Source organism: Thalassophryne amazonica, chromosome 12 (assembly GCF_902500255.1).
Source record: "Thalassophryne amazonica chromosome 12, fThaAma1.1, whole genome shotgun sequence".
In the NCBI taxonomy this organism is placed as follows: Eukaryota; Metazoa; Chordata; class Actinopteri; order Batrachoidiformes; family Batrachoididae; genus Thalassophryne; species Thalassophryne amazonica.
Window position 1 is genome coordinate 10,242,125 of NC_047114.1, and position 26,518 is coordinate 10,268,642.

The window sequence follows — 26,518 nt, forward strand, 5'->3', positions numbered from 1 at the left end:
CCTTGGGCTCACACTTTTTCAGATTTTGCTGCATGCATTCTGACCTTGTGTGTGACTTCAAAGCTTCAAATTAAAAGTCTGTATGATTGACAGTCTGTCAATTCCCTGACTTTTTATTTCCACAAACAGCCTCAGACAGCTTGGTCTAAAGTCCTTTTTGCCTCCACAAGCCAAAATGGGTGTAATGTGGTCAAACTTTGTGCTTCTTGTCAAGAGTCTGGCAGCAGCATTTTGATATAATTGGAGACCCCTAATACTGGACTGCCATAAACCAGAAAACAGAACTTGCAGTAGCCCAATCTAGAAGAGACAAATGCATGAATCAGGGTCTCTGCATCAGCCATAGACATGATGGAACAAATCTTTGCTATGTTTCACGGGTGGAAGAAAGCAGTCCTCGTAATATCTCTAATGTGGAGGTCAAAGACAGTGTAGGATCAAAATCACCCCAAGGTTCCTCACTTTGTCAGTGTGATGTATGATACACAAGCCTAGTTTAAGTGTTAGCTGGTCAAATTGATGCTGATTTCTCGCTGGACCAAGAACCATCATTTCAGTCTTGTCCAAGTTTAAAAGTAGCACAGATGAAACAAAGTCGTTGAATGAAATATTTCATCGTTCAGCTCATGAAGCATTCTTACCATTGCACTCACAAACATTCATTATTTGTATACAGTCCACTTTTACTGTGACAGTCTATCCCAGGGCCTAAAGGGAAAATATATCATGCAATTGTTTTTGACATATTCAAAATTCAGTTGACATGAGAGCAACACCTTGCAACTCATGTGAGGATAATGTAAATGCCTGCGTAGGTTTTGCAAAATTTCATGACCATCCTTGTGAATGCCATTCACACTGTTGCAGCCAAATGAAATACTACCCTTATCATCATTCTGACCAGGGTGTACATATGCACATACAACTAAATTTGTCTTCTGCATTTAACCTGTCTGAATTACAGTTAGACACAATCCAACCACTAGGAGCAGTGGGCAGCCACAATCCGGTACCCAGGGACCAACTCCAGATGTAGTGATGCTGCCTTGGTCAGACCCAAAATAAGCATGTTCTTGATTGTGGGAGGAAAACGGAGTGCCCGGAGGAAACTCACGCAGACAGGGAGAACACACAAACTCCACACAGAAAGGACAGGAAGCGATCCCACGACCTTCTTGCAACAAGGCACTAATTCTAACCACCAAGCCAGGCTCTAGATCACCATGGCTCTTGATTTCGGTGGCTAATCCCGCATATTCAAGGATGAGGAATGCAGTAGTACTATTTACAATATGTTGGCACCTAAGTAACAACACATGGCTAGCATTCGGGTTACTAAATAATTGTAAAACCTTTAAAATATGTAATATTGGTGATTTTATGTTTTCAAACTGTGACTAATGAGAATACAGCACAGTACCCTACTTCCCAATGTTTCATTAATTGCTATTTACTAGAATTATCCAATAGAGGGAGCTCTGTAGCCAGTCTGCTCTGTGTAAGCCTGATCCCTTCAGATATCAGAAGCTACTTGGATGGGAGACCTCTTTGGAACACAAGCGGCTGTGTGTGTTTCTCCAGGTAAAACTGGAGTTGCGTTAGGAAGGGTATCCAGCATAAAACCTGTGCTAAATACCAATGCGGATCTGTCTGTATCCGCTTCAGCGACCCCAACTAAAAACAGGAGCAGCTGAAAGGACAACATCCAATAGAGGGAGCTCTAAAAATAGTGTGACCTGCAACAGCTTTTTGTCATCCACTATTTTCTGCAGCAAGACTTGTTGGCGCAGATTTGATTGCTGAGCACTTCCACACATTGTAAGTTTTTTCTCAATACCCAACACTGAACATGTGAATGTTTTTAATTAAATACATTTGTACGGGCACTGTATTAATCCTCATGATTAAGATAGCTAGCTAGCTAACATATTTGGCTAACATCAGCAATCTAGCTGAGTAGCAGACATTTATGAAGGGGCTGTGAGTACATATGCACCATATCTCAAACTGATTTGAAAATGTTAGCTCATTGGTTAAAACATCGGTATCAGTTCTTTTGGGTCCAATGCCAATCTAAAATTTGGGTACTAATCTGGATGTGCATTTGTATGCTTTCGGCCGACAGCTGACCTTGACTGGCCTGCTGCAGCTGACTGTACTCTTCCATGTGACTGTGCTGGCAGCTGCCAAACCTTCCCGGTGGTTTCAGCTGATGCTGAATTGGTGGTGCTAGAGCTAGTACGTACTGTTCTTTAAGTAGCATAGTGAATTGTGAGTCAATGGCAAAATTATTCAAGTTAGTGGACCCTACTGAGCCTGGAATGTCAGATACACAGTGCCTGACCACAGACTGGAATAAATGTATTCTGTGTCAGGAAGATAGAGATGAGATACTGAAATGTCCAGCTAATTCAACACGTGGCAGAGATGGAGCAGGATACAACACCATAGCTGAACTTCTTGTATCACCAGAAGCTACCAGGGCCTGTCGTTAACGCCTCTGCTGTGGATGCAAGAAGGGATGCAGTGGGAAGTGCAAAGTTTCAAGGCAGAGCTTAAGTGCACTGCGCTTTGCCACTGTGATGGCTTGTGTTTTCATAACTAACATTGCATTTAACTATGACTTTTTTGTTGTCACTATGCCACTGCATATGCGTTGCTTTTCAGCATTCACTGTAACTGTGACCTTTGTTGTCATTAAAAAATAACCAAAAAAAAAAAAAAGCATGAGATTTCGTTGATTTAGATAAAAGCTTTTAAAGATAGTGTAATCATAATTCAAATGTTTGACCTAATGAGGGCGCTAGAAGGAAGGTCCTGGGGTCACCAAAATCAATACACTTGATCCTCAAGAGGCCATGAATGTTTCCAGAAAATTTGAAAAGAATCAGATCAGAGCTCTTGGAGTTAGCATGCTAATGTCAAAACTCTGCAGTGGCGGACATGGCCGCAGTCCACAAAAAAACCATATCCCTGACTCATCGTTTAGGGATATAAATAGTACCACTGCATTCCTCATCCTTAAAAATGTAGGATTAGGCACCAAAATCAAGACCCTTGGTGGTCGAGAGCCTGAGCTACTAATAAAAGAACAGTGCATGGTGGCCATCTTGGAAAATGGCCACCTCTGTGATGCCCCTATAGCCAAAAATTATCTTTAGGGTATGCTCGAACACTGCAAAATTTCATGCTTTTATCGTCAAAGTCACGATTCATCCACATACCTGCTCCGCTATTTGTAATTTATTTTATTTCCTCCGCTAGGCTATTATTTTCATTGACAGGACTTTGTCTTTCATGGCTACAGTCTGGAGTATTTCCACAGCACATAAAAATATGATAGCAGACCACAGCAATCCTGTGCACTTTGTTCACAAACATGTTCTTATTTGAGTGATTCCAAGTAAAAACTCAGTAATTGGTGTTTTGTTGCCAATTTGTGTCTCCTACTACTCGCCTAAAGCTACAGCCATCAGATTCTACCCTAAGCCAACAGTTGTGCTATGCTATGCTAAACCAGTCCGTCAGTACTGCTCAATGACTACACACATCAATATCTGACTCATAAGATTGAAACACAGCTGAGTTTTTATAGTTCTGGTTTAACACAATAAAAAGACACTGAATGTATTTTAAATATTTTATTAGGCAACAGTAAGAGATAAAAATGTTGGAGATAAACATGTTGAAGATGATCAACCTGCAGTGGCCGCTGCCCAAACACCTCTTTAGTCTAATTTATTAATGGAAAGTATAATTTTAGATTTTCATTTGAAACTGGTACCCACAGCGCCACCATGTGGCAGTTTGTTGGAATTACACCCGAAACAGCCAAGTTTTCAGTCTTTTTGCTTCTTCAGAATAAACAATGTTCCAATTCATACTTATTGCTTGAGGCAACCAGCAGCAGACATGAATTAGATCTACTTCAACTCATCCATTGGTCTTTGAATTTGTTTTTGAAATTCAGAAATTGATTTTTATCTTTATAATGAACTTAGAAAAAGAAGTACTAACTCAAAAAACTTTTTCCTTCAAAAATGAAAAATGTGTGACTGAAAAACATTTCTCTCGTTTTTTTTTTTTTTAAAACTGCAAAGTTAAATTAATTTCTACCTGGTCAAAACTATTAACACCCCACCCCCCACCCCCCCACACAGAACGGTACATCCAGACTGAGGTCCACTGGCGTGTTCGCATGTTGTTGGCGTCCTGTTCAAGTGTTGGGGTGGCATTTGTTCATATGTAATTTCAGGCTGTATTTGACGATGAAACTTCTGCTGCAGATGGTGCACACGTATGGCCGCTCTCCTGTGTGCACGCTCAGGTGTGATTTGAGGTGAGCCGACTGTGTAAACGTCTTGCCACACTGGTCGCAGCTGAATGGCCGCTCACCCGTGTGGATCCGCATGTGCACTTCCAGGTTCTGTGCCGTGGCGTAGGTCTTGTTGCAGATGGAACATATGAAGCGGCGAACCTTGGCAACTCCGACTGTCTGGCCGTTGGAGACCTGCGGCCGCCCTGACTGGTCCCTGTAAAGAGCAAAGTTCATCATGTTGGCATTTTCGTACTCAAAGGCAGAGTTGCTGTTTTCAGACACCTGACAGTCATTGGAGGCGGAGCCTGTGATGCTGACCAGTTTGAGGCCAAAGGCGTCTCCGTCTACATTCTCTGTCTGCTGAAACTGAGTGAACGCCATCTGGCCTTTCGGCTGTTTGGTCCACGTTAGGCCGAGATCTATGTCTGCTCGGTTGGGAGGAGACTGCGACTCAGCGAGACTGCTTTCAAAGTATGCCTGTCTGTTTGCACTGGAGATTGGAGGAACCAGCGAACACTCCTGGTGGACTAACTGGACATCTGGGTCTATCTGTGAAGAATACGAACAAACTGTTTCGCCTGTTTCCATCTCGTTGTTGGTGAGCTGAGCGGAACAACCCGGCTCACTCCGATCAGAGTCCAGATTGTAAACTGAATCGGACTTCTTCTGCGTCCCTGCGTTGACCATTTTGGATGGTGGACTTGTCCGCGTCAGGTGCTCTGAGGAGGATGAATTTTCAGCTTGACAGATTCCATCTTCATTCCCTGGCCAGCATCTCTTCATAGTCCCACTGAGGTGAGTCGAGGTGGCGCCCTCTCTGGGTCCAGCCAAACCACTGTTATCCGTTGCCTGGTCACCTGATCAAAATGAGAAACATCAGTGGAGTTGACAGATTTGTTGATTAAATGAGTGACAATAAAATAGGTGCTAATAGCAGTGAAGAACCAGAAGCTCCACAGTATGTTTGACTAAACGGAATCTAACCTGATCACTAAAACACAACTCCACTTTTTTCTGAGCTTTTTAAACCTCCACCTTTGTGGATGAAAACATTTTTGTCTCATGGAAACTGACAAACTGATGCTTTGCCCTCCTCTGTGGAATGCTGACACATTTAGTGCTACGGGACCGTATCACTTAGAATTAGAGTACTTTTCTTGTTTGAGCTGGTGTCACTGACCGAACAGTCCCCCCGAAAAATCGGTCCACCCTGCCTTCATTGCGTGTCATTTCTATGCGTCAGCCGCGGTTCACCGATTAACACCTTGTTTCTGCTTCAAACTACACTTCAGTCATCATCTGTCTCAATGGCAGATATCTGAAGCTTTTGTACAACAATCATTTCCACATAAATTCAGCTTTATTTCATCATAAAAGACGAAGTGATCAGAGCGCAGCAGCCATCTGCACCTTCGTCAATTCAAAGGGTCACCCATTATTGCCTTGTTTCTGCCTAAAATTACCTGGTTTCTGCTTAAAACTGACTTCAGAATGATTTAAGAGGTTTTACTTTGTCATCTGATGGTTAATAATCCCATTAATCCATCTGATCGCTTTGGGTGTGGAGAGTCCGTCTCAGACGTGCTGCTGTGGACCCAAATGACACATGCGCAGTGAAGGCAGGGCAGACCAGTTTTTAGGGGGGACTGTTCAGTCTGTGACACCAGTACCCAAAGGTACTTTGCTTGCTCTGAAATCTACAGCAGTTAATTAAACTAAATATTAGTTCATTTGGAGTTGTCCTATATATGTCTAATCTATAACGACTAGAATATTATTTGATGGAGAATCCAAAAGAAAAATGTTTTTATCTTATGGAATTGTTACAAATTCTTTGACCCACCAATGTCAGGATGACGACGAGCTGCTGTGGCGACACCTAGTGGAGCAACTAGAACAGAGGTCTTCAACTCATTCCAGAAAGGGCCAAGAGGGTGCAGGTTTTCTTTGCAACCACCCACTGAACCAGGTGATTTCACTGATTAACTGATTCCATCTACTCAAAGTGATGTTAATCAGTGAAATCACCTGGTTCAGTGGGTGGTTGCAAAGAAAACCTGCACTCTCTCGGTCCTTTCTGGAATGAGTTGAAGCCCTCTGAACTACAAATTGACATTCCTTTGACACTTCAAGAAATGAAGATTTTACCGAAACCTGGGAGTCACTGCTCTGACACCAACACTTTCATCTAACCCTGCCCCGTGAAGGCCCCGCTACGCCAGCTTTCATTTTTATTCCCAACTACAATGTTACGTCATGGCTACATGTCCCTAGTTCTATTGTATGTCCTAGCGAGGGTTTACAAAAAACTGCTTCATGAAACAGTTGTACTAAGTGAATGCATAGGCTGCAAGTCTGTTTCTGCTACAGTGGTGGTGGTTCTTCCCTGCTTGGAATTTAGCTTGGAATGGCGGTTGTGGGAAAAACTGCATCCTCAGTACTGATGGCACTACCAACATATTAGCAAAACTAGTATGTCTCTGTTTTTCGTCCTCTAACCCTGATGTGCTCAAATGCATTAAAAAATTGTAGTACTGATATAATTGAGTTGGTACCCTCAAAAATACCTTGTTCAGTATCAAACCCTACTTATGGCTCAATGAATGATGCTATTGGTTTCTACCTGGAGACTCTGTGCTGAAATATTTGGACACAACTAAATGTTTTACACTCACCTTCCTCAAAGGCATCATTACTGTCGGAGTCCTCGTCCTTAATTAACACCACATCTGGAAACTGTAAAGAAATTTAATTGATTTAAGTAACACTGATGACAAGTGTTCATAGTTTCATTATTAAAATTTAAAATGTTTTTTAAATATTTGGACAAGATAGTCATGCTTTCAGCGGAAGATATTAGATCTGTTTCATACAAGAGGAGTGAATAATGCCTAATTTTTAAAAATTGCTGAGTCATTTGGAGTATTTTTTGACAAACACCTGGAATAATCTGGCTTGCTGTGTGTTGAAACATCCTAATAGATCATCTAAACCAGTGGTTCTCAATCTTTTTATAAGTACCACCTTAGAAATATTGGGATTTCCAAGTACCACCATTAGAACTGCAATTAAAATAATTAAATTCAGCTCAGTTCATTTATATAGCACCAAATCACAAGATAGTTGCCCCAGGGTACTTCACAAGGTCCAGGTCTAACCTGACCCACCCCCTGAGCAAGCATAATGACAACAGTGGTGAGGAAAAACTCCCTGGAATAGTTAAAGTATATGAAGAAACTAGGCTCGCATAGAGGGATTTGCACTTTGGGATCTTGGTTACAACAAAACAGCTCAAAATAGCAGAAAGCTATTAGCAGCAGAAAGCTAGCAGAAAGATGATTTAGATCAGTTTAAATGGAAGTTGACGGCTTAAAGCATTTTGTATTCGTCGTTGACCGCCTGTGACTTCCAGGACTGTGTCCGGCAGGAAAGAAGAACTGATTCCTTTCACATACACAGCATCGGCCCAGAATCTGCAGTGTGTTCTGACAGAGGAGGACAGAGAAGTCGTCAAAATGACTACATGTCCTTGCAAACTAGAGCGTGGATACCCAATCTGGGCTTGACAGGTTGGGTCGGGTTCTGACAAATATTTTGAAATGATACTCAGGTTGGGTCGGGTTCGGTCACGTCAGCACAAAGACACTGAACTAACAGAGCTTATGTGAAACAATGTCATAGCCCCGCCTCTGTAACCTCAGCCACTCATAATTAATGACACATTATTGTTGTTAATAGTGTAATTTAATGCACTTTTTTTGTCTTGGTGGATCATTAATAGGATTTATTTTCATTGTGAGCAGAATGCTGAACTCAGACGCATGGGGTTGCAGCCAGAATATTCTGAGGGCTGGTCCCAATCCCGGATAAATGAGGAGGGTAGAAGGAGGCAGGACCTTAAAGGACCATAAACCTGTTTGTCAACTCTCAGCCACATGGGGAGTGCAGCCAGTACACTCCAGTACCGGTGTTACAGGTCAAGCTGTACAATTAGTTGAATAGTGAAGGGTGTGTGGCAGGTTAGAATGGTAAAAGATACACATGGTAATGTACTGACAAGAGAGGACAGTGTGTTGAGAAGGTGGAGGGAATATTTTGAGGAGTTGATGAATGAAGAAAATGACAGAAAGAAAAGGCTGGATGATGTGGCGAGAGTGATGGCCTGGTCACACGGCATACGACGATTCTTGAACGAAGGGAAAAAAGTCACAAATCTTCGAGAAAATTTGGACAAATTATCTTTTTACCTTCCCCATCACCGAATAGCCTGCGAATCAAGAGCGCAAAAGGAACAAAAGAGGAACAAAATAAAACCAAAGCTAACATTGATCTCCACACTTCAAACGAAATGTCCCTGGAGGCACTGCTGGAGCAGTGTGTGTCTACATCGTGCTCTGCATTCCAGAACTCGGCACTGGGACAGAGCTCTGTAGCACCTGAGTCCTGGAGAAACTGCAAAGAGAAGTGCGTGATCTGACCCACTGCTCTGTGCACACAACGGTGGATCCACCTGCTCTGGTTGCTGGCCCAGAACAACAGAGGGATCATCTCCTTCATCATCAGAATCCTCCCTGTCTGGTTCAGACTGACGACATGCTGCGCGCTCCGTCTTGCTCCAATTAAAAAAAAAAAAAAAAAAACTGAAGCGCTTGCTCAACATTCATAAGATGCCTCATTTTTACAAAACAAAAAACACCACCACACTAACCACACACACTAAATACTCCACCAATATACAATACACACTCCAAACACACCAAATATTTCTCAGAACTCTAATCGCTGTCTGTACACCCAAAATGCGCGTGTACTCAGCATTTTTCATGTGTCGTTGTGTTTGCTTTTAATGTATGCGTAATGTCGTGTGTCGCCCTTGCCGCACTCCTGTCTGTTTTTTTTTTTTGTTTTTGCTGCCTTGTAGAAATGTGCTCCATTCTCAAAATGGTAAAACAAACGGCACTCAGGTTTCCAGATGTACAGCGGGACACACTGTTTCCTTGTCAGGGCTGGGAACATCAGATCGTAAAGTTCAGAGTCCTTCTGTGCTCCCCCCCCAAAAAGTAGAAAATATTGCCATTTAAAGTCACAAGCAAACTTAAAACTTCCCATCTTGTTTCAGCATTGAGAGCGAGACTGAAGAGAGAGAGAGAGGGGAGAGGAGGTGGGAAGAGAGAGAGAGAGACATAGTGCTGTCTCTCTCTGCCTTTTTTCAAAACCTTGGTGTTTCTGATCACCAATCAAACCTGTTCACATGCGAATGTCTGCTGCTGCTGAAACCTTTTTCACACTTGATGCTCAAAGTCACGCTTCTGTAAATTGCCGCCTGGTTTACACAAACCGAGACGCAGTTCGCTCTGAGAGATCACCGCAGATGACACAAAATATTATTATGTCATGTCGGCCCTCAGCTCCACAGCAATGAGGCTGATCACTCTCCTGCAAAGCCCCCCCCCCCCCCCCCCCGCGCTGCGAACAAATACGCAGCGATCAAGAATCACCTCCTCAAAACTTTTGAACTGTCAGACTGAAAGGGCCAACATGCTCTTCGCTCTGCATGTGCTGGAGGACAGCAAGCCCTTCAGTGTTCATGGACAGAATGCTGCAGCTCCTGACAGGTCACCGGCCGGACCTTTGTGCAGCAACTCTCTCCGGCTGGACTGACAGGTGTAGGTGCTGAAAATATTGCAGGAGTGTGCAGGAGGCCTGAAAAAAAAAAAAAAACGCTAGTGTGCTGTGGTGGCTGCTGTATCACTGTATTAAGTTACTAAGCCATATATATTGATTTATAATAGAAAACTGTCAAAAGGGGGAATATATCATCAGATGAATATATATATATGAATATATCATCAGAGTAGTAAATTGATCAGTCCGTGTGAATGCCGCGCACTGACTTTGTAAGATTATTTTCACCAGGTGCAGCTGATCCATAACATGTATTCTGCCTTCCAGAACAGCTCTTATATAGTCAAATCAAATCAAATCAATTTTATTTATATAGCGCCAAATCACAACAAACAGTTGCCCCAAGGCGCTTTATATTGTAAGGCAAAGCCATACAATAATTACGGAAAAACCCCAACGGTCAAAACGACCCCCTGTGAGCAAGCACTTGGCGACAGTGGGAAGGAAAAACTCCCTTTTAACAGGAAGAAACCTCCAGCAGAACCAGGCTCAGGGAGGGGCAGTCTTCTGCTGGGACTGGTTGGGGCTGAGGGAGAGAACCAGGAAAAAGACATGCTGTGGGAGCAGAGATCAATCACTAATGATTAAATGCAGAGTGGTGCATACAGAGCAAAAAGAGAAAGAAACACTCAGTGCATCATGGGAACCCCCCAGCAGTCAAAGTCAATAGCAGCATAACTAAGGGATGGTTTAGGGTCACCTGATCCAGCCCTAACTATAAGCTTTAGCAAAAAGGAAAGTTTTAAGCCTAATCTTCAAAGTAGATAGGGTGTCTGTCTCCCTGATTCAAACTGGGAGCTGGTTCCACAGGAGAGGAGCCTGAAAGCTGAAGGCTCTGCCTCCCATTCTACTCTTAAAAACCCTAGGAACTACAAGTAAGCCTGCAGTCTGACAGCGAAGGGCTCTATTGGGGTGATATGGTACTATGAAAAGATGGGACCTGATTATTCAAAACCTTATAAGTAAGAAGAAGAATTTTAAATTCTATTCTAGAATTAACAGGAAGCCAATGAAGAGAGGCCAATATGGGTGAAATATGCTCTCTCCTTCTAGTCCCCGTCAGTACTCTAGCTGCAGCATTTTGAATTAACTGAAGGCTTTTCAGGGACCTTTTAGGACAACCTGATAATAATGAATTACAATAGTCCAGCCTAGAGGAAATAAATGCATGAATTAGTTTTTCAGCATCACTCTGAGACAAGACCTTTCTAATTTTAGAGATATTGCGCAAATGCAAAAAAGCAGTCCTACATATTTGCTTAATATGCGCACTGAAGGACATATCCTGATCAAAAATGACTCCAAGATTTCTCACAGTATTACTAGAGGTCAGGGTAATGCCATCTAGGGTAAGGATCTGGTTAGACACCATGTTTCTAAAATTTGTGGGGCCAAGTACAATAACTTCAGTTTTATCTGAGTTTAAAAGCAGGAAATTAGAGGTCATCCATGTCTTTATGTCTGTAAGACAATCCTGCAGTTTAGCTAATTGGTGTGTGTCCTCTGGCTTCATGGATACATAAAGCTGGGTATCATCTGCGTAATAATGAAAATTTAAGCAATGCTTTCTAATAATACTGCCTAAGGGAAGCATGTATAAAGTGAATAAAATTGGTCCTAGCACAGAACTTTGCGGAACTCCATAATTAACCTTAGTCTGTGAAGAAGATTCCCCATTTACATGAACAAATTGTAATCTATTAGATAAATATGATTCAAACCATCGCAGCGCAGTGCCTTTAATACCTATGGCATGCTCTAATCTCTGTAATAAAATTTTATGGTCAACAGTATCAAAAGCAGCACTGAGGTCTAACAGGACAAGCACAGAGATGAGTCCACTGTCTGAGGCCAAAAGAAGATCATTTGTAACCTTCACTAATGCTGTTTCTGTACTATGATGAATTATAAAACCTGACTGAAACTCTTCAAATAGACCATTCCTCTGCAGATGATCAGTTAGCTGTTTTACAACTACCTTTTCAAGAATTTTTGAGCGAAAAGGAAGGTTGGAGATTGGCCTATAATTAGCTAAGATAGCTGGGTCAAGTGATGGCTTTTTAAGTAATGGTTTAATTACTGCCACCTTAAAAGCCTGTGGTACATAGCCAACTAATAAAGACAGATTGATCATATTTAAGATCGAAGCATTAATTAATGGTAGGGCTTCCTTGAGCAGCCTGGTAGGAATGGGGTCTAATAGACATGTTGATGGTTTGGAGGAAGTAACTCATGAAAATAACTCAGAAGAACAATCGGAGAGAAAGAGTCTAACCAAATACCGGCATCACTGAAAGCAGCCAAAGATAACGATATGTCTTTGGGATGGTTATGAGTAATTTTTTCTCTAATAGTTAAAATTTTATTAGCAAAGAAAGTCATGAAGTCATTACTAGTTAAAGTTAAAGGAATACTCGGCTCAATAGAGCCAGCCTGCCTTTGTCAGCCTGGCTACAGTGCTGAAAAGAAACCTGGGGTTGTTCTTATTTTCTTCAATAAGTGATGAGTAGTAAGATGTCCTAGCTTTACGGAGGGCTTTTTTATAGAGCAACAGACTCTTTTTCCAGGCTAAGTGAAGATCTTCTAAATTAGTGAGAAGCCATTTCCTCTCCAACTTATGGGTTATCTGCTTTAAGCTGCGAGTTTGTGAGTTATACCACGGAGTCAGGCACTTCTGATTTAAGGCTCTCTTTTTCAGAGGAGCTACAGCTATATAATCATCTGAATCATCTACCTGTTGCCACATGTACAGAAGGGTTGGATTGTCATTCCTACACTCATATTGTTATATGTAATAAAAAATAATAAGCACATACAGGAGGCAATCGCTGTTGCTGCCGCTGCGTTCAAGTACCAATGGAAATTTCACAACTTTTTTGTTGTTTCAAATTCAGCAGTTGCTTGTGGCGGGAGCGTGGTTTTCATTTTATTTTTGGTAAAATAATTCATTGTAGCCACACAAAAGATTAATTCTGGCCTAGATAAGGTGCCTGAGCCCAGTGAAGCTGACCCCCCACCCCCCAAAAAAAGAAAGAAAAAAAAAGAAATCCAAGCAAACAGGCACAGTTTGCCCTGTAATTTGTGATGGTACATGAACACAGCAGCAGCAGCACTCACAAACCAGCTTCTGCATTGCATGAAAACATTCAGCTTGTCAAACGAAGCCAAACTAAACATGAACATTACAAAAACAAACAAACCATAAGAAACTGTCAAACGACAGCAAAATGAAATATGGACAAATTGAGGTTTTTGGTGGCATCCGTTCAAATTTTTGGACAGTTTAAAGATCCTGACGAAGCGCCAACTACAGGAACGAACCTGCGCGAAGGTTAAACAATGCTAACGAAAGTCAACAAAAGTCCAGATTTTTTGTTTCGTTTGGGCTTTGTTGCCCTCCATTAAGTGCCGTGTGACCAGACCTTAAATCAGGAAGTACAAGTGATTAGTAAGGATGAAGTTAGGGCCGCTATGAAGAGGGTAAAGAGTGGAAAGGCAACTGGTCCAGATGACATTCCAATGGAGCCATGGAAATGTCTTGAAGTAATGGAAGTGGAGTTTCAAACAAGACTGTTTAATAAATCTTGGAAAGTGAGAGGATGCCTGAGAAGTGGAGACTAAGTATGCTGGTTCCTATTTTTAAGAACAAGGGAGATATGCAGAGCTGCAGTAACTACAGAAGCATAAAGTTGATCAGCCACAGCATGAAGTTAAGGGAAAGAGTATTAGAAGGCAGGCTTAGAAAACAGGTGAAGATCTGTGAGCAGCAATATAGTTTCATGCTGAGAAAGAGCACTACAGGTGCAATGTTTGCTCTGAGAGTATTGACGGAGAAATATAGAGAAGACTAGAAGTAGTTACATTGTGTGCTTGTGGATTTAGAAAAAGCTTATGACAGAGTGCCAAGAGAAGAGTTGTGGTATTGTATGAAGAAATGTGGAGTGCCAGAAAAGTATGTGAGGGTAGTGCAGGACATGGAGGTGGGATTACACCAAGGATCAGCTCTGAGTTTTCTTGTTCGCAATGGCAGTGGTGGGCACAGTTTCACTAATCCGCTAACCACTAATCAGCGAAGCTAACTTTTTTATTAGCTGATTAGTTTTTCAGTTAACTTTGAAAACCATCAGCAGACCAATTAACTTACGCTAAATTTAGTTCTGATAACTTTTACACTGCTAATATCTTTTTGTGGGCATAGTGAATAAAACTTAACAGTTAAAAATATTTGTAAAGCCTGAAATCATACATTTCAGTTCCTGCCTGTTACGTGTTTTGTAGCAGACAGCTTGAGAGGTAGAACTCAATCCTCTGCCAGCAGAGGAGACCTGGCTACCAGAGAGAAAGGAAGAGAAGAAAAAAGATTTATTTTCACAGCCACACAGTCTTGCAGATGTGTCGCAGGAGACATGCACAGCAAGGTAGTTTTGACTTATGGTTGAAATTTTAAACAAATTCATTCCGGACAAGTTATCGAAATTAACGTCACCTCTGTCTTTTTACAAAGTAAAAATATCAGCTATATGTTTTAGTTTTAAAGTAATGCACTAATTCTGAAGGTTGGAGCATTTACTGACACACATGCCAAAAGGCATTATGGGAAAATAAGCTTCCTGTCACCATTAGATGGCAGTGTGGCATTGTTCACGGCAGTGTGAATATCAATTGCCACACATTTGCTATACGTGCTGAATCACACTTAACAGATTTTCAGTTTTCAAATTACCTTTTTACAGATTTATTTTTCAAAAACCAACACACACGTTATAGTAACTTGTGTGTTGGTTAGGGGAGGTGATGGTCTAGTGGTTAAAGCGTTGGTCTTGAGACCAGAGGATCCTTGGTTCAAATCCCAGCCTGACTGGAAAATCACTAAGGGCCCTTGGCCAAGGTCCTTAATCCCCTAGTTTCTCCCGGTGTGTAGTGGGCGGCTTGCATAGCAGCAGCCTCAGATCAGTGTGAATATGAGGCATTGATATGTAAAGTGCTTTGAGCATCTGATGCAGATGCAAAAGCGCTATATAAATGCACTCCATTTTGGTTTTTACATGTAAATAAACCGACCAACCATTGATGACAGGAAGCTCATTTTCCCCGGGTGAAGTTTACAAGACACTGGTAAGACCAGCTATGTCATACAGCTTAGAGATGGTGGCACTAACAAAAAGACAGGAGATAGAGCTGAAGATGCTGCGATTCTCTTTGGGAGTGACTAAGATGGACAGGATTAGGAATGAACATATCAAAGGGACAGCTCAGGTGGGACGGTCTGGAGACAAAGTCAGACAGGCGACACTGAGATGGCTTGGACATATGCAGAAGAGGGGCTAGGGATGGGTACTGACAAGATTTTATCGATATCGATGCCGTTGTCGATTCTGCTTATCGATCCGATTCCTTATCGATTCCCTTATCAATACCTCTTGTGAATTTTCTGTGTACTAAAAGTAGGCTTTACAGGTTTTCTATGTCAACAACATTTTAAATTGGTCACTGGATCCTTGATCTCTGGACATATATAAAAAATAAAATCTGTAGTTTTTTGTCAAAAGCATTTCCTTTCAGACATTTTGGCATGAATGTTTCTCCATACCTCTGAACTGAGCTCAGCCAGCTGCTGCACATCAGCACAAGACGTCTCATTTTGGGAGGAAAAAAACGTTTTGATCGATTGCAGTTTGTTTGTATTACAATGTTTGGAAAGAGGTGTCATTTGATTTAAATGGTGTTTCGCTTTGAATTTATTAATTCCGACTGGACTCTATGGTTCTAACTTGACTTGACAGAAAGCAGCGCAGCGTTTGGAGTAGGGATGTCCCGATCCAATCACGTGATCGGAAATCGGGCCCAATTACGTGGTTTCAGACTTGATCGAAATCGGACATTGCATCTCGATCAGGAATCCGATATAGATTTTATTATTGAGGATTTATTTCATTCATTTAAAAGAAAAACAGAAAAGCAAAATTAACAAAACATTACAAACCACTGAACGAAAAGGAGCAGTTTGGAAGAACAAGTCTTATATATTCTGCCCCTTTTTACAATACAATCTTGCAAAGCATCATCAATCGACATCATTGCATTTCTATGACTTTGTCACATGCCACCGACTTCTTTCCTCATTTTAACCATTATTTAAAAGACTACATCCCTAATACATTACATTTTAAACTTCAAACATTCTAAACATTATTAACAGATTACATTTTTGGCTTTGTCACAGCCCACTGACTTATTTCATAGTTTCATACTTACAAGCGACCTTGATTCTTTGATTTCTTTGTTGAGGTTGTTCCATAATTTTACACCATTCACTGCAATACTCCGTTCCTTTAGCATGGTTCTGAATCTTGGTTTTTTAAAGACTTCTATGCCCTTCAAATTATAACTACTTACTCTTTTTTCAAACATATTTTGAATGTTTATTGGTAAGGTATTGTTAATCGCTTGGTACATTATTTGTAGTAATTTCAAATCAACTAAATCATGAAATTTAAGTACCCTATACTTAATGAACAATGGATCTCTAAATCGACTGTTGCCAATCACTTTTAAAACTCTTTTCTGCAAAATAAATAAAGGTTGTGTATAAGTTGTACATGTTGATCCCCAGATTTCTACACAATAAGTCAAATATGGAACAATCAATGAATTGTACAATGTTAATAATCCATAACTATTTAATGAATATTTAACTTTATGCAAAACAGCAATGGCTTTCGGTATCTTTCCTTTTATGTAATTTATTGTGTGACTTCCATGTAAAATCTTCAACAATCATAACTCCTAAAAATTTCATTTCTTTTACCCTTTGAATGTCCAGTGTCCATTCCATCTATTTTTAATGACATCATTTTTTTAACTCTGTCATTAAACAATATGAAATTTGTTTTATTAAGATTAAGTGACAATCTGTTTATATCAAACCAGACCCTCTGCAGGGTCTATCATCAATGTAGAGAAATTATCATTTTCCTGACCAACGCCCACTCTGAAGGACGATAAGGGAATCGTTAAACAAAAAGGCTGTTGATGTCGATGGATCGAATAATTTCTTAATGATACATGAAAAGAACCAGTTCCCAATACCCATACCTATGAGGGACCCAGGGTATACAGGGAGAAGGATGCTGAGAACACAGGCAGCAGGAGAAGATGGAGACCAAAGAGGAGATTTATGGATGTGTTGAGGGGCGGGAGATTGCCGAAAGAAGTAGTAGTGAGCAGAATGCTGCAGTGTGGCAGTTGGCATTAGGTTTCATCAGGTGAAACAGCACACAAAGTAAATAAAAAGTCTTATTCTGACCTGCTGCATCCTTTCAGACGGATTCATCATCACATCCTGATGGAAATTGTTGTCTGTGTAAGACACCCTTGTTCCGGAAGACGACGTCTGGAAATAATTTAAATCCTTATTATGGAAATTTAATAAATAAAGAAGCCTGTGCTAAAAGCTTGAGAATTATTAATTGACATGCATCTACATGTATTTACAATGACAGATCTGGTACATGTAACATAATAAGCTGACACACACATGGGAGCTTTTCATCATTAATTTGTAATTACTTTCTGTCATGTTTGACTGTTACAGCAGAAATGGATTTGCACCTCAATATCAGAAGCATGTTTTTGCATAGTCCGACTCTTATGAAGCACTGCTTCATTTCGCTACACTTACAGAGCCGAGCCCAACCCCTGGCAAAAATTATGGAATCACCGGCCTCGGAGGATGTTCATTCAGTTGTTTAATTTTGTAGAAAAAAAGCAGATCACAGACATGACACAAAACTAAAGTCATTTCATATGGCAACTTTCTGGCTTTATGAAACACTATAAGAAATCAGGAAAAAAAATTGTGGCAGTCAGTAACGGTTACTTTTTTAGACCAAGCAGAGGGAATATGGAATCACTTAATTCTGATGAAAAAATTATGGAATCATGAAAAACAAAAGAACGCTCCAACACATCACTAGTATTTTGTTGCACCACCTCTGGCTTTTATAACAGCTTGCAGTCTCTGAGGCATGGACTTAATGAGTGACAAACAGTACTCTTCATCAATCTGGCTCCAACTTTCTCTGATTGCTGTTGCCAGATCAGCTTTGCAGGATGGAGCCTTGTCATGGACCATTTTCTTCAACTTCTACAAAAGATTTTCAATTGGATTAAGATCCGGACTATTTGCAGGCCATGACATTGACCTATGTGTCTTTTTGCAAGGAATGTTTTCACAGTTTTCGCTCTATGGCAAGATGCATTATCATCTTGAAAAATGATTTCATCATCCCCAAACATCCTTTCAATTGATGGGATAAGAAAAGTGTCCAAAATATCAATGTAAACTTGTGCATTTATTGATGATATAATGACAGCCATCTCCCCAGTGCCTTTACCTGACCCCATATCATCAATGACTGTGGAAATTTACATGTTCTCTTCAGGCAGTCATCTTTATATATCTCAATGGAACGGCACCAAGCAAAAGTTCCAGCATCATCACCTTGCCCAATGCAGATTCGAGATTCATCACTGAATATGACTTTGATCCAGTCATCCACAGTCGACGATTGCTTTTCCTTAACCCATTGTAACCATGTTTTTTTCTGTTTAGGTTTTCTGCTTAATGATGGCTTTCCTTTAGCTTTTCTGTATGTAAATCCCATTTCCTTTAGGCGGTTTCTTACAGTTCGGTCACAGACGTTGACTCCAGTTTCCTCACATTCGTTCCTCATTTGTTTTGTTGTGCATTTTCGATTTTTGAGACATACTGCTTTAAGTTTTCTGACTTGACGCTTTGACGTCTTCCTTAGTCTACCAGTATGTTTGCCTTTAACAACCTTCCCATGTTGTTTGTTTTTGGTCCAGAGTTTAGACACAGCTGACTGTGAACAACCAACATCTTTTGCAACATTGCGTGATGATTTACCCTCTTTTAAGAGTTTGATAATCCTCTCCTTTGTTTCAATTGACATCTCTCGTGTTGGAGCCATGATTCATGTCAGTCCACTTGGTGCAACAGCTCTCCAAGGTGTGATCACTCCTTTTTAGATGCAGACTAACGAGCAGATCTGATTTCATGCAGGTGTTAGTTTTGGGGATGAAATTTACAGGGTGATTCCATAATTTATTCCTCAGAATTGAGTGAGTCCATATTTGTTTCCCTCTGCTTGGTCTAAAAAAGTAACCGTTACTGACTGCCACAATTCTTAAAGCCAGAAAGTTGCCATTTGAAATGACTTTAGTTTTGTGTCATGTCTGTGATCTGCTTTTTTTCTACAAAATTAAACAACTGAATGAACATCCTCCGAGGCCGGTGATTCCATAATTATTGCCAGGGGTTGTATTATAGATATACCTCTTCTGTAATATAATTCTATAATATAACTCTATGGGCTGAGCCCGACTCTTCGGAAGTATAGCTTCATTTCGCTTCACCACAGAGAACATAGAGAGGGCTGACTCCCACAAAATGATGTAATTTGGATGCCATTTTGATTGTGTGTAACTGGAGCAGCTTGGTTGCTGCAGTGGAGTGAGGTTTTGTAAACAAAACTTCTCATGAGTGTACTACAAGCTACTGTAATGCACTATTTGACTTCAGAATACAAGGAACTACTATTACAAATGTTTATTTAAACAGCTGTTATGATTGTGGAGTGTACAGAGTGGAAAATAAGGCGCTGTAAGTATATTATAACCTAGGCAGCCTGATCTTTTATATTTTTAGTTTTATATTTTATATTTAGTTTTATATTTTCTGTTGTGTTTTTAATCAGGTTCTTTTTGTCTCTTTCTCTAAAATTGTATTGTAGCATTATTAGTTATTATTACTAATGTTGTTGTTGCTATTATTATTATTAAAATATAAACAAAAATACATTTAAAAATATTACAATTTGTAATACATCTGACTCTTTTACGACAACAAACACTGAGCCATTATTATACAGAAAACAAATACACACAAATGTGCTGACAGCTGCAACAGCTTAATGCTAACTTTAACATTGAAAATGCCATAGACATTGCTAATGTATTAGCATCTGTCCCATTTTTAAGTTATAAAATACATCAACTGTTTCAGAAGACCGTAACAGGTCGGCTTAACATAAAAAAAGGTAAATATTACTCACAGACATATGCTCTTTAGGGTTTTAGCGGGCGAAAATTAATTAACAGTGAATCAACAAAGCATTAGATCAAAGCCCTGCTTCGATCTGCGAATCACTGCTTCAATTGGTTCAAGGTTCAAAGCAAAGCCGCACTGCAGAAAAGTTGATTACAGACCCACTGCAGGGTCTGTAATCAATGTAGAGAAATTATCATTTTCCTGACCAACACCCCCCCCAAAAAAAAAACGGCCACCCTGAAGGACCGATAAGGGAATCGTTAAGCAAAAAGGTTATTGATGTCGGTGGATCAAATCATTTCTTAATGATACCCTTTGTAAAGGAGTAGAATGCCACTTCCTTGTTTGTTTTAGTGTACTTGGTGCAACTGATAGCCAAACACTCAGTTCCTTTAGATCTTGATGTTTTTCTGATGTTGCTGGTATGATAGTTATGATCCATGGTCATGAAAAATGCACATAAACAGAAATGTTTGTCTCTAATACGACTCTAGAGTGACACAAAGATTGCCATTGTGCGTCTGAAACAACACCCAGCAGTTACACACATTCAAAATGTGTGTAACGGCCGGCGCTCAGCCAATTACAATGCAGCATATAGGAAGTCGGCCCTCTCTATGTTCTCTCTGGCTTCACTTTCAGCAAAGAGCGGTGTCAGATCAGTTTCATTAAGTGTCAAAGCCGTAAAGTCATTAAATCCTTCATTATGGACAGTCTGCTTCATTTGTCTGTATTGGTTCAATGAAAAGTTAAGTTAGCCTTAATGTTATTTGAAAATATAACGCAATGCTAAAATGCTCTTGCCATGAGCATAAAAATAGGAAACAGAATGTGACCTTTTGACCTCTTAAAATAGGTCAAGGTTAGCCATCTTCGAACTTGGCCAGGGTCTGCATCCCAAGAATGTTCCCTGTGAATTTGATGACTCTGGCGGTAACAGGACTGGACTTATGGTGAGTACAGACAGACAGACGCACGGATGTAAAGTCTTCACAATACCCGATGCACATATTTTGGCCTCTGGTAAAAATTCGTTTGTGGGTTGTAGGGATGTGAATCATACAACAACTCACGATTCAATTCGATTCCGATTCTTGGGGTGACGATTCGATTCAGAATCGATTTTCGATTCAAAGAGCTCTGAGAAATAGTTATATTACTTAAAAAATGTTTATGTTTAAGAAAATGCAGCTTTACAAGGTTAATCAAGTGATTCTAGATGTAAATTTACTTATCTGCTTTGCTCGTTCGGAGTTGGTTGGCAGTTTAGCGAAGCGCTGGTCAGTAGTCTGCAGATACCCCTGCTCCGCTCTTTTAGCTCCGGGTGATGGCGTCGCATGTGGGCTTGCGGATTTGAAGTGTTTCTGAAGTACTTGACTTTCATTTTGCAGATTTTGCACCTGCATAAGTCATGTCAAGCTCCTTCTTATGCAGCAAATAATAAAACCCAAAATGCACCCAAACATTTGCCTTCAGCAAAGATGGTGCTGGCTGAATTAGCTTTTTCGTCCACCATGCTAAGCTACAGCCACTGAACTCTGCAGCTCATGAGTGTTTGAAGCACACCGGACTCCCCCCCCGCAGGGATGCTGTAGTACGGAAGCCGTTGCCTGATAAACAGTACAGGCAGGGAGTAAGCAAGAAAATGTTTAAAAATGCTTTTTAAAAATCGATTCTTGGACATTCTGGATCGATTCAGAATTGTAATAAATAAGAATCGCGATTCAGACGTGAATCGATTTTTTCCGACACCCCTAGTGGGTTGACTCAGCATACCACCAGAGGGGACCCAGCATACCACAGTTTGAGAACTATGGATCTAAGACATCTGTGCTGCGATATTCTCGCTGAGTGAAATTATGGTATTTAACGTTGTGTGCTAACAGCAATAGCACGTTTAGCAGCTACTGGTAGCCTGCCAATATAAAAACTTTTATTTTACCAAATAACAATGCAGAAAAACACTGCTGAAATGGTGTCATTATTAGGGATGGGTATTGATAAGATTTTATCAATATCGATGCCATTATCGATTCTGCTTATCGATCCGATTCCTTATCGATTCCCTTATCGATACCTCTTGTGAATTTTGTACTAAAATAGTTGGTCACTGTATCCTTGATCTCTGGACATAAATAAAAATAAACAAAACAGTGTTTCGCTTTGAAGTTATTAATTCCGACTGGATTCTATCGTTCTAACTAGACTCGGCAGAGAGCCGCGCAGCGTTTGGAGCTGTGTGAACACAACGGAGGACGATTCTCGTTTCTTTCTCGCAACAAGACAGGAGTCCCAGTTAGTAACTTTAATCAGCACAAAAGTGCTGTGACGATTGACCTATTCAGGATGAAAGTGGTGAAAAACAAAAAAAAGCTGAAACCCAAAATTACCCCCAACACCACCCTGCATGAAAATGTTTGAATTCTAGAAGCTGTGAAATGCAATCTGGGACTATTCCAGACAATAAACTGCAGTGAGTGCAGCATCCATTTAGTGAGAAAAAAAAAACAACTTTCCTTATTCAAATTCATTCCAGTAGTATTCTGCTCTTACTAGGATGCAGCAGTTTTTCTAGTTTGGCAGATAGTTCTGGAGGAAATCACTGAAGAAATTAACAAAGTGAAAATATGGTTTGACTGAAACAAACTGTCATTAAACTTAAATAAGACAGGGATGAAATGGAGGTGTAAGAGTCACTAGGTATTCACAGGAAACACATTTCTGTATGTATTATTTATGTATGTTCATTGTTGGTTTTATATTTTCTGTTGTGTTTCTATTCAGGTTCTTTTATTCTCTTTCTCTAAAACTGTATATAATAAGTATATATTGTATATAATAATCATTAGATTATTAATATATAAACAAAAATAAATTTAAAAAATATTACAATTTGAAAACAAATGCACCCGAACGTGATGACAGCTGCAACTGCTTAATGCTAACTTTTAACATTGAAAATGCCATAGACATGCTAACGCATTAGCATCGCTCCCATTTTTAAGTTATAAAAATGCATGTCAACTGTTTCAGAAGACCATAATAGGTCGGTTTAACATAAAAAAGGTAAATAATATTCACAGACATATGCTCTTTAGGGTTTTAGCGGGGGAAAATTAAGCAAAAGAAAGAAAGAATAAACGAAGCAATAGATCAAAGCACTGCTTCAGTCTGCAAACCACTGTTTCAATTGGTTCAAGGTTCAAAGCAAAGCCGCGCTGCAGAAAAGTTGATTACAGACCCTGCAGCGGGTCTGTAATCAATGTAGAGAAATTATCATTTTCCTGACAAACACCCCCCAAAACAACGGCCACTCTGAAGGACCAATAACAGAACCGTTAAGCAAAAAGCTTATTGATGTCAGTGGATCGAATCATTTCTTAACGATACCCAAAAGGAACCGGTTCTCGATACCCATCCCTAGTCATTATATAGTTTGCCAAGAGGAAGAGGAAGGCGCTCCAATGTTATTGTTTCACTGCTGTGAAGCATGGCTGCGACCCCCATCAGCTCTTGGTCCCATTAGCTACAAGAGACAGAGGCAAAGTGACCAGCTGCTATTCGTGTTCAATTGGAGTGGACGCTTCACGGCGACAAGAGACAAGTGGTCACTATGCCGCCATCTTGGCGGGGCCAAAACAGACAATTTTATGCAAACGCTGAGTGATTTGACATGGCAACTGCCAATCTGAGTGAATGCAGTATGGCGGCAGTGTGAGGTAAGAATGTTAGCTGGTTGATGGTTATAGAGAGTTTTTCAATCATGTGACCGATTTGCTGCAGGACAGGTGCCATCTCCATTCTGGATTACAAGGAGGCTGGCGCGTGATAGAAAAATGGAGAGAATGCACAGTTATGATGATGCTTTAAATCCTCGAGATAAAGCTATTTATTGTGATAGATGTGTAGCAGTTGGTTCAGTGGATCTGTATCTTATACTAGATAGTGAATTTAGTGTTGATGTAACGAACTGGCCGACAGTGTCACACTGCGATATTGTGAACTAGGAAGCTGCCGACCAGGTCAGCCTCGCCGGCCTCCTGCAGAGCATCACAGCGGAGCTCTGAAAGCGGAGGTCTCTTGAAGTCCTGAGCGATTTCTCTCACCAGGCGCTAGAAGGGGCAGCTTACGGATCAGCAGCTCGGTGCTCAAGGGACCACAATGTAAATAAGCATCTGTATTGGAAGCGTTCTTGTGTTATCCTCAGCGGGATTTTTATGTATTCTTATATAATTTTATTGCCGAATAAAATAAGATAAAATTCTGGTAACAGTGGATTTCTGGTAGCGGCGGATCTCTCTCAGCGCCACGGTGCCGTGAGGCCTTCTTCACACCGACGTTGAAGCTTCTGCAAACTGTTCGCCAAATGCACGTAGTGTATCACAGTGGCCACTGCGTCGTAATCCAGAATGGCCGCAGGACACAAAATGACGTGACCGATACGTCACATGAAAACCCTCTACATGTGTAGTCACGAGTGTTTATAATAAAGTTCATGTTTAAACTGTAAAACATCAAGCATCTATTTATTACCTTGTTGTCATAAGGGTTTGATAACAAAATGTGAGGAATGACTGCCGTGTTTTAATGTTTATATCAGTATTGAAAAAAAGTCTCCATAATATTGGTATAGACCCCCCCAAAAAAATCCATATGGGTCTACATGTGGCATCAATCAAATGGCAAGGATCTATTTAATACATATTTATCTTTTTAGCTAGCAACGACTAATTACTGGGTAATAACACTTTTATAAACCCTCACTGCTCTGACACTTTTCCAAAACAATGAGGTGTTTCTTACAAAACAATATTATTGTGAAAGTTAATTACAGTTAAGATGATTAATACGATACAGTAACACTTTTAATATGACGTACCGATACAATAACATATTTTTCACGGTGTATATTTTCTCTGCAGACGTGACGATGTGAGACCGGATCAAACCGGTTCGTTCGTACTTACCTCCTCGCGGACAGCAGCGGCTCCTCCGTCTCCTCCTGGAGGAGCAGCGGCGCCTCCTGCTCCGGCCTCCTCCGGCTGCCGCTCCTCTTCGGCGGCGGGCAGCTCGGCCGTTTTCCCTGCGCCGTGGCCCCGCACCACGATGGACTCGATGAGGTGTAGCTTCTTCCTCAGGTCCCGGTTCTCCTGGTGGCTCCGGCTGATCTCCATGTGCAGCACCGCGTAGCCTTCGTCCACAGCTCGCAGATCTCCGTCACCGCCGCTTTGGTCAGAGCGCCCATGATGATGAAGAGCTGCTCCTGCAGCGCTTTATTATTCACGGCCGCCATTGTGCTCATCACCCCACCGGCCGGACTCAGACTGCACCCGAGCACGTCGATTACACGTGGAAGCAGCGGTGATGGTGATCAGATTGTGATATTAATAAAATCTGTGTGCGGACATGAAAAGTATCTGTACGGGCCCCGGTCTCGACGACAAGCCTGTTTATGTCGCACTTCCACAATAAGAGCATGTATTTCAAAATAAAAGCCTGAGAGGTTGCTGCAGACCTGACAGTCTGTCCATCCTCTAACACAAGCAACAGATCTGGACATTTTCTGTATGCATGTGACCCCAACCCAGAATGAACATGTTCACACTCTGGACAAAATAGCAGAATTGTGTCTCAACAGTGTCTCACACAGGTTAAAAAAAGAAATAAAAAGGAAAATTTGATCTAATGTGAACACTGTCACAGTGCAAATATTACTACGGCGTTTTAGGGCCACATTGAGTTTTTCTTTTTTTTAAGATTTGAGAATGTTAGATATATTTGTGTGTTTAACCATTGTTTTCTTTATCTTGTTGTCTTTAGTTGTTTTGGTATTAAGTAGTTATTTTACTTAAAGATTGTATTCTTAGTTTCACATACTTTTCGTCTGTTACTTGTTGGAATGTGCATGTCGAACTGGATTTAACTGGTTTACCACTCAGGACAAAGAGATTCAGGTTACATTATGAATCATATGTCCCGTTATCACGTGGGTCAGTGGCAGGGGGTGGGACCTCCCTTGAATGCCCACGGGGACCAATAAGGGAAGGATTTTGCGAAATAAGATCCACCTTTGTTACGCCCAAGTAGTGTTTTATAAAACTGTTTGTACCCATTGTTCTTGGTTCTGTACAGGCAGATCTCATGTGTGAGAGAAGTTCTTCAGAAACCAGGCCTGATTTTCATTGTGACTTTGAATAAATTTAAAAGTGCAGAATAGTTTGTTTGTACTGTATGAGGGATAATATTACAGAAAGAGCCAGGAGAATAACAGAGAATAAACTCGGAATTTTATAAGAAAAAACTTGTAATATTACAAGAATAAAGTTGTAATATTATGAGAATAAAGGCATAATTTTACAAGAAAAAAAACCTCATAATATTAC

At 40.7% G+C, this 26,518-nt stretch overlaps 1 protein-coding gene across 1 annotated transcript; it reads right to left on the reverse strand.

Annotated features, from left to right (window-relative positions):
- Positions 1-3,706: 3,706 nt before the first annotated feature.
- Positions 3,707-25,379, reverse strand: LOC117522107 (zinc finger and BTB domain-containing protein 49-like). Its single transcript, XM_034183483.1, has 4 exons — positions 25,103-25,379; positions 17,310-17,396; positions 6,994-7,054; positions 3,707-5,175 (listed from the first exon to the last, which is right to left on the reverse strand). The coding sequence occupies exons 1-4, from the start codon at positions 25,307-25,309 to the stop codon at positions 4,217-4,219; spliced, it is 1,314 nt and encodes a 437-aa protein (XP_034039374.1). The 5' UTR covers positions 25,310-25,379; the 3' UTR covers positions 3,707-4,216.
- Positions 25,380-26,518: the final 1,139 nt, after the last annotated feature.

Excerpts from the sequence above, each read along its gene's own strand:
- LOC117522107 (XM_034183483.1), bottom strand. The coding sequence starts at position 25,309 with ATGGAGATCAGCCGGAGCCACCAGGAGAACCGGGACCTGAGGAAGAAG. Across the intron at positions 17,397-25,102 it reads CCGCTGCTGTCCGCGAGGAG|ACGTCGTCTTCCGGAACAAG; the intron begins GTAAGTACGAAC and ends AATTATTTCCAG. Across the intron at positions 7,055-17,309 it reads CGTCTGAAAGGATGCAGCAG|TTTCCAGATGTGGTGTTAAT; the intron begins GTCAGAATAAGA and ends ATTTCTTTACAG.